The 13553-nt window shown below is 39.4% G+C and overlaps 1 protein-coding gene and 1 pseudogene across 2 annotated transcripts; both read left to right on the forward strand.

The window, feature by feature from the left end:
* Positions 1 to 176: 176 nt before the first annotated feature.
* LOC306642665 (S-methyl-5'-thioadenosine phosphorylase-like) lies at positions 177 to 7066 on the forward strand (annotated as a pseudogene). The gene is made up of 2 exons: positions 177 to 321; positions 6429 to 7066. The product of its transcript is annotated as an S-methyl-5'-thioadenosine phosphorylase-like (transcript).
* An 884-nt stretch (positions 7067 to 7950) lies between these two features.
* Positions 7951 to 9127, forward strand: LOC306643146 (protein DEK-like). Its single transcript, XM_079109070.1, is given in 2 exon segments — positions 7951 to 8811; positions 8813 to 9127. Coding segments are annotated over 2 exon segments (1086 nt in total). The 5' UTR covers positions 7951 to 7987; the 3' UTR covers positions 9075 to 9127.
* The last annotated feature ends 4426 nt before the right edge of the window (positions 9128 to 13553 follow it).

Genomic DNA, 13553 nt, shown 5'->3' on the forward strand with positions numbered 1-13553 from the left:
AATAAACAGGGAAGCAAAAGAGTCACAAGGAAAACCACAAAATATTCCTGGGGAATGTAGCTCAGTGATAGAAGCCCTGGTTTTAATTCCGAAGACCATGAAAAGAAAAAATGAGCAAAGAATTTAAATAAACATTTCTCCAAAGATGATATGCAAGTGGCCAACAAGCATACGAAATGACACTCACCACATCCCTATTTGTTAATGAAGTTCTGTCAAGCTACAGTGAGGTATCACATCATGCCATGAATATGCTACTATCAGAAAACCAGAAACTAAGAAGTTTCGGCAAGGATGCAGAGGCACTGACCCTTGTACACTGTTGGTGAGAATGTGAAACGTTCAGTCACTATGGGAAACAGTCCCTCAAAAAATCAACAGAATTATCATACGATCCATCTACTTCTGGGCATACACCCAAAAGACTTGAGAACTTTATTTTGAAAAGATTTTGCACACTCCTGTATATCAGAGCATTATTCACAATAGCCAAAAGATGGAAGTAACCCACATCTGGATTGGCGGATAGATGAATAAACAAAATGTGGTCTACACACATACAATGGAATATTACTCAACTTTTCCAAGGAAGGAAATCTCGTCATATGGTAAACATAAATCAACCTTGAAGACATATACTAAGTGAAATAAGCCAGTAATAGAAAGACAATAATGTATGGTTCCTCCTAGGTACCTAGAATAGTCAAGTTTGTAGAGACACAAAGTAGAATAGTGGTTTCTAGGGGTGGAGGGAAAGAGGAAATAGTAAGTGGCTGTTTAATGGGTGCCAAGTTTCAGTTCTGTAAGATGATAAAATTCTGGGCATTGGTTGCTCAAGAAGGTGAATGTACTTAACACTATTGAACCTTACATTTAGAAATATTTAAGAAGATGCAAATTAAAACCACCCTAAGATTTCATCTAACTCCAATGAGAATGGCTATTATCAAGAACACAAGCAATAATAAGTGTTGGCATGGATGTGGGGAAAAAGGCACACTCATCATTGCTGATGGAGTTGCAAATTGGAAAGCAGTATGGAGATTCCTCAGAAAACTTGGAATAGACCCATCATTTGACCCAGCTATCCCACTCCTTGGTTTATACCCAAAGGACTTAAAATCAGCATACTACAGTAACACAGCCACATCAATGTTCATAGTTGCTCAAGTCACAATAGCTAGATTGTGGAACCAACCTAGATGCCCTTCAATTTTAATGAATGGATAAAGAAACTGTGGTGTATATACATAATAGAATATTACTCAGCCATAAAGAATAATAAAATTATGGCATTTGCTGGTAAATGGATGAAGTTGGAAAATATCATGCTAAGTGAAATAAGCCAAACCCAAAAAACCAAAGGTCAAATGTTTTCTCTGATAAGTGCATGACAATATATAACGAGGGGGGTGAGGGGAGAGAGAAAAATGAAGGAATTTTGGATGGTGTAGAGGAAAATGGGGTGGGAGGGGGTGGAGGACAGAAAGATAGTAGAATGAAACAGACAGTATTACCCTATGTATATGTATGATTACACGAATGGTGTGAATCTACATTGTGCACAACCATAGAAATGAAAAGTTGTACCCCATTTGTGTACAATGAATCAAACTGCAGTCTGTAAAAATAAAAAAGATTTTAATAAAAAATAAGAAAAAAAGAAATATTTAAGAAGGTAAATTTTACATGAATTTCTTACCACAATAATAATTTCACAAGATAAAAAAATATTAAAATAAGCTCCTTTCTGATTGCCATGTCCTGAGCTGCTTTCTTCTGCCACCCTCTTCCACCATGATGTTCTACCTCGCTTCAGGCCCAGAGCTCTGGAGTTGGCCAAAGGTGGTCTGAACCTCTGAAACCAACACTGAAATAACTGAAGAAAACACTAGAAGACAGAAGATCTCCCATGTTCTTGGATGCGCAGAATTAACATTGTGAAAATGGCCATAATACCAAAAGCGATATATACACTCAATTCAAGATATCGATGACATTTGTCACAGAACTAGAAAAAGTAGTCCAAAACTTCATGTGGAATAAAAAAAAAAAAAAAAAAAAACCAGAATAGTCAAAGTAATCTTGAGCAGTAAGAGCAATGCTGGAGAATTCACAATTTCCAACTTCAAATTATACTGCAGAGCTATAGTAACAACAAAAACAACCCTGCATTATATTGGCATTAAAAAGATATGGAGTCGCTTAGAAGTTACAGAAGTGAACAAACCCAGAGACAATCATCTGATCTTTGACAAAGGCACCAAAAACAGACACTGAAGAAAAGACAACATTTGAAACAAAAGGTACTGGGGAACAGGGTATTCACATGTAGAAGAATGAGATTAGATCCTATTTTTCATCCTGAGCAAAAGTCAATGCAAAGTGGATCAAAGACCCAGAAATTAGACCAGAAACTTTTCAACTGCTAGAAGACACAGGAGGGACACTCCATCATATAGGCACTCACGATGACTTCTTCAATAAGACCTCTAATGCTCAGGAAGTATATAAGTAGTATATAAATATAAGTTCATAAAGAACTCCAAAAAGTTAACACCAAAAAAATCATTCTTAATCTCAACAGGAGCAGTGCCTACCAGTGTACAATCTTCCTGTACCTTAAACATTATAATTTAAGCCCAGTGGTAGAGGGCCTGCTTAGCACATGAAAGCGCTGGATTCATTTCTCTGGACCCCCACCATTACCACTCTAACTAAATCTTTATAAAGTAGAAATCAGTATGCCCATCTCATTGAAGAGACTATCAGTGCTCAAACATTAAGTAGCTTGTCCAGTGGTAAATACTAAGTGTAGGGTATAAATACAGTGTTGTGACATTACACTAGATGGATGTATGGGATTTTCCCACTGCTACAGGAATGTGAATGTACTTAAGAGCCAGGAATGGGCTCCATCATGAGAAACCCATGGGATCAGTTACACTGGTTTTCTGAAGTGTGTGTGTGTGTGTGTGTGTGTGTTCTGAGGATTGAACCCAGGGTCTCGTGCATGCTAGGTTACCACTCTATCACTGAGCTGCAGCCCCAGTCCAGGAATCCTAAAGACGACTTAACTGAGAGCCAGACAGTGGCAAACACCTGTAATCCCAGCAACTTGGGAGTCTGAGACGGAAGGATCATAAGTTTTAGGCCAGCCTCAGCAATTTAGCGAGGCCTTAAGCAACTTGGTGAGAACTTGTCTCAAAATAAAACATAAAAATGGGCTAGAGAAGTGATTCAGTGTTAGCACCCTGGGTTCAATCCCCAATATCCAAAAACAAAACAAAACAAAACAAAAAAAGCTTAACTAAGAGACAGTTGCATTATATCTGATTTCTTGTTAATGTCTTCTTTATTTACCTTGCTGAATATTAAACCTAAAGCTTCCTGCATGTTTAGCAAGCACTCAACCACGGAGATACATCCCTAGCCTGGTTTCAACAAAATATACAGTTCTCCTTAAGACAGAAGCAATTTTCACCTATAAATTACATCAATTCATAAATCTGTAAACAGTACACACTGTGACCTTTAGGTAAATACCAGCTTGTACTGAATTTCTGAGTGTCCTGAGTTTAGACTGAGGGCTGTCTGTACAGATGTCACTGAATAATAACAGTTTGACTTATGATGTTTCAAGTTTTTCAATGATATTGTGAAGTGATGTTCATTCGTTAGATGCTTAATTTTTATTTTTTCTTCAGCTAGCAATATTCCATATAATATTCTTTCAAGATGCCAGGCAGCAGCAGCAAGTCATAGGTAAATACCCAGCCATAAGATCATAAACACAAACAACCCACTCCGTGCACTATGCTGTGTTGCTCAGCTATAACAGCCCATAAGTTAGGCATATGAAATGTGTATTTGACTCACGAAATTTTCAGCTTACAGTGGATTTATCAGGACCCAACCCTCATAAGTTGAGGAGTTTCTACCCTTCATTTCTTTCATAAAGAACATAAACTATCACAATTTTCCTATTTCACAAATGATTTGTAATCTCGTGTTTCATTTCTACTATTGACTAACATGCATACTTATGAAGAGTTTTTCCATTAAAAGAAGTTGGAGGGAAAAGTGGTTTAGCCTGTGCTTAATAAGCATAAAGCCCATGGCTCCCTTTGGAGCACCAAAAAGTAATTAACACAAGTTGCATCAATATGGGGCAGTAAAATTTCACTGAAAATGCATTATCATCATTAATAAAAATTGAGAAAATTTTTACTGAAACTATTAAAATAAGAGTCTATAGGACCTGCCATATTATAATAACAAGAGACCTATTTTAGAGAAAGTATGAAGTGCTGAAAAAATGCTTGAATAAATAATGGCTGAAAAGTTTGCAGATTGGAGGAAGACATAATCTAGAGATTCAGGGTGTTTAGTGAACCCCAAATGAAAGTAATTCAAATAAATTATGACCTAGCCCAATTATGACCTAACTGGGCATGGTGGTGCTTGCCTATAATCCCAATGACTTGGGAGGCTGAGGCAGGAGGATCACAGTTGAGGTCAACCTCAGCAATGTAGGCACTAAGCAACTTAGTGAGATCTGTTTCAAAATTTTAAAAATTTAAAAATTTTTAAAACTGAAAGAGCTCCCAGTGGCCAGGTGGGGAAAATTCGTTGAGTGTGGTGGCACACACCTGAAATTCCATCAACTAGGAAGGCTGAGGCAGGAGGATTGCAAGTTCAAGACCAGCCTCAGCAATTTAGTAAGGCCTTAAGCAACTTAGTGAGACCCTATATCAAACTAAAAACCATAAAGTACTGGGGATGTGGCTCAGTGGTAAAGCACCCCTGTGTTTAATCCTCTGTGTCAAATAAAAAGTTTTTTTAAAAAGTGGAAAAATTTGACCTCGAAAATAAGTAATGTAGCATTGGATTATTACTTGAAGTATAAAATAAACATTCATAATTCAGTACTAATATAAATAAATAATTAAATAAAAGAACAAATAGAGGATAGTAGAAAATACCTTGTACAGAAGAATTGCAGATAATTTATGCAGATGCTGTGTACTCAGAATGTGGAACATAACTCCCCATTCCTTAAGGATGGGCTGGGTGTGGAGCTTACTTTCAAAGGTTACTATAGAGAAAGGGGTGTTGCTCAGTGTAGAGCCCTTGGCTAGCGTGTAAGGCCTGGGTTGCATCTCCAGCACTACCACCACCACCACCACCACCCACAAGGACCTGTTGTGGAGAAACCTCGCAAATGCTACCTTGATTGGATGAGGTAAGTTATATGGATGGTAGGTACTATTGATAGTGAAGCAAATGGAAGCCAGTGGGCTTCCTCCCCAGATCCTATGACTTCCATCTAGACATGAGGAAAACATCAGACAAATCAAAATTAAGGGATGTTCTACCAAAGTACTCCTTGAAAGTAACAAACTCTTTGAAAACAAGGAAAGTGAAAAACTGTCACAGCCAAGAGCTTAAGGAGGCATTACATGATATTACAACTCAACAAAATGGGGAATTTTGGGTTAAATACCAAAACGGAAAGGGCATTAGGTAAAAACTAAGGAAAGTGAGTATATTAGTCTTTAGTTAATAATAATGCATCAATATTGTTTCATTTATTGTGACAGACCTACCAAACTAACAGAAATTATTAATAATAGAGATACTGTTCCAAACTGCTTTGTCTGGCGCTGTGTACCTGGCTGGGCCCGTTATGCATTCACCCATAGCAGCCTCTTCCCAGTGAAGACTTGGCCTCAGGCACCACTACCCCTGCAGAGAAGATTGGAATAATTGGTGGAATAGACCTGGATGATTAAAAAAAAAAATATATTGATGGTTGCTGGGCACAGTGGTACTTGCCTGTAATCCCAGTGACTCAGGAGGCTGAGGCAGAAGGATTGCAAGTTTGAGGTCAGCCTCAGCAATTTAGCAAGACCTTAAGCAACTTAGTGAGACCCTGTCTCAAAATAAAACGTAAAGAGGGGCTCAGTGGGTTCAACCCCTGGTACTGAAAAAAAAAAAAAAAAAAAGCATTGATTGTGTCCTTGAAATATACAGGAAGTAGTGCACCATTATGGCTTCCAAAGTCAACTAACAGAAATGGATGGAACAGGAAACGATCATGTATCATACTAAGTGAAATAAGCAGTCCAAAAAACCGAATGCTCTGATATGTGGATGCTAATACATAATAAGTTGGGAGTGGATAGAAGTTCACTGGATTAGACAAAGGGGAATGAAAGGAAGGGAGGAGGGATGATATTAGGAAAGACAGTGGAATGAATCGACCTATGTTCATATATGAATACACAACCAGTGAAACTCCACATCATGTACAACCACAAGATTGGGCTCCTAATTAGAATAAGTTATGCTCTATGTATGTACAATATGTCAAAATGCACTCTATTGTCATGTATCTCTAAAAAGAACAAATTTTTTTTAAAAAGTCGACTATCAGGTGAACATCTATGCTCTGAAGGATGAGGGCTATCCACATGTCATAGTGACAACAGCTTGCAGCTCCTTGAGGAAGGAGATTCAGGCTGATGACATCATCATCATCCATCAGTTCATCAACAGGACCACCATGAGACCCCAGACCTTCGATGACAGATGTCACTCCTGTACCAGAGGAGTGTGCCATATTCCAATGTCCTAGCCATTTTGCCCCCAGAGAAGAGAGGCCCTCATAGAAACTGCTAAGAAGCTAGGACTCTAGTGCCACTCAAAGGGAATAGTAGTCACAGTCCAGGGACATCATTTTAGCTCCCAAGCAGAAAGCTTCATGTTCTGCACCTGGGGAGTGGATGTTACCAATATGCCCACAGTTCCAGGGGTAGTTCTTACTGAGGAGACTGGAATTCAATCGGCAGGCATCACCATGGCAACAGATTATGGTTGCTGGAAAGAGCACTAGGCAGCAGCTGCAGTGGACCAGGTTTTAAAGACCCTGAAAGAAAATGTCAACAAAGCCAAAAGTTTACTGCTCACTGCCATACCTCAGATAGGGTCCATGGAATATTTAAAAACTCTCTATAACCTGGAGAACAAGGCCCACTTTTCCGTTTTATTACACATACACTAAAATAGTATAACTGCCCAGAAGAAAGGAAGATCGTCCTGTCATTTGGGGTATTTTGCTGACTTGCGGGTGGGTGAGAAGCTTGGGAAGGACATGCAGCTTTCACGCCCTTGTCTGCAAAAACAGAGCCTGTGGAAAGATCCACAAGACACTGTGGGTATTGGAGATTCCTCTGGCAAGGCTGGGATTGCTTTAGAGCACAGAGGAAAAGCAAACGGACATCCACGCAGGTAGACTTACATTTCAGGAAAAACACCAAGAGAATAGCATTGTCCCTCCCCTTGCATATGAAATTTGCAACAATAAACAATTTTTTCCAAAGGGCAGTTGGGTAAAATGTAACAGAAGGCTTAGAAACACTTTTGCACTTTGTTGGGTACTCCTAGGAATTTCTCTTTTAAAAATTGTGTCAGAGATATATACAAAAATTTATGTATGAAGAGAGATGTTTAATGGCTATTATTAGTTATAACAAGTATTCAGAACTATCTGGATTTCCAACAATTGGAGGTCAATTATGGTTTAGCTAGAATTAGATTATAAAACCGTCGGCTGAAGATCATGTTTTCACATAATATTTAATGTACTAAAGAAATGGTTGCTGGGGAAGAAAAAATAACAGAATGAATCAAACATCATTACCCTATGTAAATGTATGATTATACAAATGGTACACCTCTACTTCATGTACAACCTGAGAAACAAGTTGTACCCCATTTGTTTATAATAAAAAAAAGAAGAAATGGTTGCTATATATTATGAAATGGGGGAAAAGTAAGCATTTTACTGTACTAGTTTGTATTAAAATGCCATATAGATTTTGAAAGTCTGGTTGATCCTGTGGAGCGGCGCGCGCGGCACGAGCGTCACGCCAGACAGCGGCCCGCGCGCCAGGCCCGCGGCGGCCGCCTCCCGCGGTCCAGCATGTCCGCCTCGGCCTCCGCCGCGGACGGAGACGGAGCCCCCGCCCAGCCCGCGTCCGAGAAGGAGCCGGAGATGCCCGGCCCCAGAGCGGAGAGCGACGAGGAGGAGAAAGAAAAGAGTCTCATTGTGGAAGGCAAGAGGGAAAAGAGAAAAGTAGAGAGGTTGACAATGCAAGTGTCTTCCTTCCAGAGAGAACCATTTACAATCGCACAAGGAAAGGGGCAAAAACTTTGTGAAATTGAAAGGATACATTTCTTTCTGAGCAAGAAAAAAACTGATGAACTTAGAAATCTACACAAACTGCTTTACAACAGACCAGGCACTGTGTCCTCATTAAAGAAGACTGTGGGGCAGTTCAGTGGCTTTCCATTTGAAAAAGGGAGTATCCAATATAAAAAGAAGGAAGAAATGCTGAAAAAATTTAGAAATGCCATGTTAAAGAGCATCTGTGAGGTTCTTGATTTGGAGAGATCAGGTGTAAATAGTGAACTAGTGAAGAGGATCCTGAATTTCCTAATGCATCCAAAGCCTTCTGGCAAACCATTGCCAAAATCTAAGAAAACGTCTAGCAAAGGCAGTAAAAAAGAACGAAATAGTTCTGGAATGGCAAGGAAGGCAAAGCGAACCAAATGTCCTGAAATTCTATCAGATGAATCTAGTAGTGACGAAGATGAAAAGAAAAACAAGGAGGAGTCTTCAGATGATGAAGATAAAGAAAGTGAAGAGGAGCCACCAAAAAAGACCTCTAAAAAAGAAAAAGTGAAACAGAAAGCTACTTCTAAAAATAAAAAGTCTGTAAAAAGTGCAAATGTTAAGAAGGCAGACCACCAAGAAGAATCAAAACAGTTCCAAAAAAGAAAGTGAATCTGAGGATAGTTCAGATGATGAACCTTTAATTAAAAAATTGAAGAAACCACCTACAGATGAAGAATTAAAAGAAACAGTAAAGAAATTATTGACCAATGCTAACCTGGAGGAAGTCACAATGAAGCAGATTTGCAAAGAGGTATATGAAAATTACCCTGCTTATGATTTAACTGAGAGAAAAGACTTCATAAAAACAACTGTAAAAGAGCTAATTTCTTGAGATAGAGGAGAGACAGATGACTCGTTTCCATAGATTTGAAGATCTGATTTATACCATTATACCAGCAAAGAGAATGTATTTCCTTTTCTAAATCCTTATTAAGCATTGTGTTGGTAGGACTTACTGCTGACCTTTTTAACTTGAGTGTTACATAAATCAGTTGGCCGTTTTAAATTGCATTTCCATGCAGTTTTTAGTTAAAATCTTGCATGGCAGTAATTGTTCCTTGCTTTTATAGCTGTATTTTGTACATTTTGGATCTTTATATAAGGTCATAGATTCCTGAACTGTTGTGGGTTTTAGTGCACTTAATATTAGATTGCTTAAGACATATTTTAATCAAGTAGAACAAAACTATTATAGCCAGCATTTATACATGCAGAGACTTGCAGTATTTACTATATTTTGAATACACATCTCTTCTGTCAGTGTGAACACTCAGAGGCAGTGTGCTTATCTTTAACAAGCAACAGCTGGCCAGGTGACTAAATCGGAACTTTTCTCCTGCATGTGTATATATGTCAAATTGTCAGCATGACAGAAATGACAGATGTTATTTTTGTATTTTTAAAAAACCAATTTGTTGTATATAAAGTTTTTTTTATTTCTTTTGTGCAGATCAGTTTTTAAATTCAACGTAGGTAGATATCTTTACACTCGTAAACTATGAAATGTCAGTGTTTGGCGAGACGGTGTGACAGCAGTGGAAGTCAGAATTCAGTGATGGGAACTCTGAAGGAACTGTCTAGTTCTGCTTTGCCTCCAAAGTGTCATCTGTTTGTAGTTTGTGTTAATTCTGCAAAAGTATCTGTGGATGCATTTTATATTAAGGACAGACCAAAATCAACACATCAAAGCTTCAAGAACTTTGGGAAAGGGTGGGAGTAAGTACAAGCACATTTGGCTTAGAGTAAATGAGCTCATTTTATTAACTGCTTTTGACCATATAAGATGCTGATATTTACAGGAAACCTGGCCACCTTCATAATTATGATAAAACTACTAGGTATAATGCCAGAAGATAATGTGTGGGTAATAGCAGTTATCTCTGACAAAGAATTTCTCAAAAGCAATATTTTTAACATTAAAAAAAATTAATGTGGAATCAGGGCGTGTGGGTTTTAAATTTTGGCCAATCAAGATTCCAGGTGATCAACATAGGGACCATTCCTGGTCCCATCCATGACAACTCTCCCCCCCCCAAAAAAAAAAAAAAAAAAAAAAGATCCTGTAATTGGGATGAAACCCAGGGGTGCTCCAACACTGAGTCACATCCTCAGCCCTTTTGGAGACAGGATGTCACTAAGTTACCCAGACTGGCCTCAAACTTGTGATCCTCCTGCCTCAGTCTCCTGTATGGCTGGGATTACAGGCTTTCATCACCGTATCCAGCCCACTCCTGAATTACAAGACTTACATTTTTTTAAATTAATGGTCTTAATCAGTTTAAACATGCTGCCTATGAGATATTTGATGTACCAATTGAGTGTTTAAAAATCTTTGCATCATAGAAATGTATAAATGATTTAACAGGTATTTTCACAGGTTTGTCTCTTGATAAGTCAAGACATTAGGGAAAGGCATACTTAATAAAAGTGAATGGAATAAGCAAGTAAAAAAAAATGCCATATACATGTAAAAAAAAAAACCAGATGTAAATATATATAATCTTTTGTTACTGTATTAGGAGAGAGATATTGGATTTTTTTAATGTTCTTTAAATCATTCTGTCTCTTCACATTTTTCCACAAGTAGTATAATCAAATAGTAAAGTTGTAAAAATAAAAAATAGAGATACTGGGTGTAGGTTATATAGGAACTCTATACCATCTTTGCAATTTTTCTGAAAATCCAAAACTACTCTAATAAGACTGAAGATACACTTATTCTAAGTGGGAGAGTGCTTGCCTAACACGCACAAGGCTTTGAGTTCAATTCCCAGTAATACACACACACACACACACACAAAACAAAACAAAACAAAAAAACACTATTCTAGAATTTTAAAGGTTCCGGAACTGGGGATAGGTAGCCCAGTGATAGTATATGGGCTTAGAATGTCCAAGGTGATGAACTCAATCCTCACACCACAAATAAATAATTTCTAAGTTTCCTTTTATAAAGCAGATGCCAGCTGGGTATGGTGGCACACATCTGTAATACCAGGGACTTGGGAGTCTGAGACAGGAGGATTGCAAATTAAAGGCAGCCTTGGCAACTTAGCAAGGCCCTAAGCAACTTAGTGAGATCCTGTCTCAAAATAAAAAGTAAAAAAGGGTTGGAGATGTGGCTCTGTGGTTAAGCACCCCTAGGTTCAATCACTGATATCAAATAAATAAATAAATAAATAAATAGCATATGCCATCAAACACTAATCTAAAGAACTTTGGAATGGTTCTTTTAATATAAGACAAAGTAGACTTCAAAGCAAAGAAAATTACCAGTATCAAAGAAGAACATCACAATGACAAAATGGTCTATTCACTATGGAGATGTGATCCAAATGAGTAGGCACCAAAAAATAGAACGACAGATCTGAGGGGAGAAGCAGGTAAAAAGTCTCACCTATAGTCAGGGACTTAAACACACCTCTCTAAGTAATTGGTAGAATCACCAGAAAGACACTCAGCATGTATAGGAAGGAGGTGAAAAACTATCAAACAAACACCTGCAGCATTTTATGTGGATGTAGATGGGCCAATTGTGAAATTTACATAGAAAAGCAAAAGACGTAGAATAGCTGTAACAAATAGATTTGGGACCAGGGGCGGTGGCTCCCGCCTGTAATCCCAGCTGCTCGGGAGGCTGAGGCAGGAGGATCACAAGTTCAAAGCCAGCCTCAGCAAAAGCAAGGCACTAAGCAACTCAATGAGACCCTGTCTCTAAACAAAATACAAAATAGGGCTGGGATGTGGTTCAGTGGTTGAGTGCCCCTGAGTTCAATCCCTGGTATCCCCCCACCCAAAAAAAAAAAAAAAAAAAATTTAGTTTTGAGGGTTGTGGGTATAACTCTGTGGTAGAGTGCTTTCCTAGTTTAAGCAAGGATCTGGGTTTGGTCCCAGCACTGCAAATCAATAAGTAAATTAAAAAACAAAGCTTTGAAAAATGAAGACTAAAGTTGGAAGAAAAATCCCACTCAATTTTCAGAAGCTGTGTAAAGTCACAGTGATGAAGACATTGTGATACTGGTAGAGAAGTAGACACATAACTCAATGGGACAGAACCGAGTCTGGAAACAGATTAAGACAAGTATGACCAATGGTTTGTTAGTTTTTAATTGACATATGATTCACATATCCCAAAATTCTCCCTTTTAAAGTGGTTTTAAGAATGCCTTGGGAGATCCAAGATGGCGGACTAGAGGGAGGCTGCGTTCCTTGTCGCTGCGTTCCTTGTCGCTCCATAATGCCAGATTCAAGCAGAGGATATCTGTTTCTCGGTGAGGCAGTTTTTGCTTCTTATCGATCCCCTGGTGTTTACCCCATTTGTCTGCTGTGATGACCTGCAATCTGCCAGCATATCGACGCCTTTTTTGAGAGCAGATTGCTCACTGTCAGGCATCTATCATCCGCCATTTGCCTGCCTCTCGCCTGTCCATCGCCTACCTTACCCCTATCCATCATCCAACACTCGAGGTTCACCTCCGATCGTCAGACAGCTGCCAGCAGACTGACCGCAGACCGCCAGTGGAGCACCAGCTGCCTGCTGTCACCTGAAAGTTCACTGTCACAGTACCTGCAAGTTTGATTACAAGTGGCTGCCGCCATTTTGAGACAACAACCAGGCCCCGGAGGACCCCTGGCCGGACTGACTGAGCCCCGTCTCCAGGATCCCTCAGCCCGACTGATCACTCCCTGCCTCTGGGGCCCTCACATCAACTGACTGCCCCCTCCCGCCAGGACCCCCAGACCAACTGACTGCACCCTATCACCGAGAACCCAGACTGACTGATTGCACCTGGCCCCCAGGATCCCACAACTACACCAAACACACTGGACCCCCAGGACCCCTGCCAGACCAACTGCATCCCGTCTCCAGGACCTCCAGCTGACCACGTCCACCCCTGAGCTGCAGCTCCCCATTTGCCAACACATTTGGAAGCCAGAGTGGCCATCTTGGATAATCCTGGAAGCCATAGCTCCGATCTTTGGGTGGGGCAAGTCCCATCCTGAGACACCTGCTGGAGGCTTGAAGCTCATTGTCAGGTACCTCTCATGCAGCAGGCTACTGAACACTGGGAAGTTTCATTAGTATATGACTGCTATACAGCAGATCTTCTTTTTTCTCCTTTTTTACAACATGAAAAAACAAGGGAAGAAAGGGATCCAAACAAATCTAGATTCTATAGAATGGAGGAAGGAGGGACTGTATAGAGGGAAAAGAGAGGTGGGAGGGGTGGGGGGGAAGGAAAAAAATAATGGAATGAATCAATCATTACTCTATGTAAATTTATGAATATGCAAATGGTATGCTGTTACT

The sequence above is a fragment of the Sciurus vulgaris genome (genome assembly GCF_902686455.1).
Source record: "Sciurus vulgaris genome assembly, chromosome: 13".
Classification (NCBI taxonomy): Eukaryota; Metazoa; Chordata; class Mammalia; order Rodentia; family Sciuridae; genus Sciurus; species Sciurus vulgaris.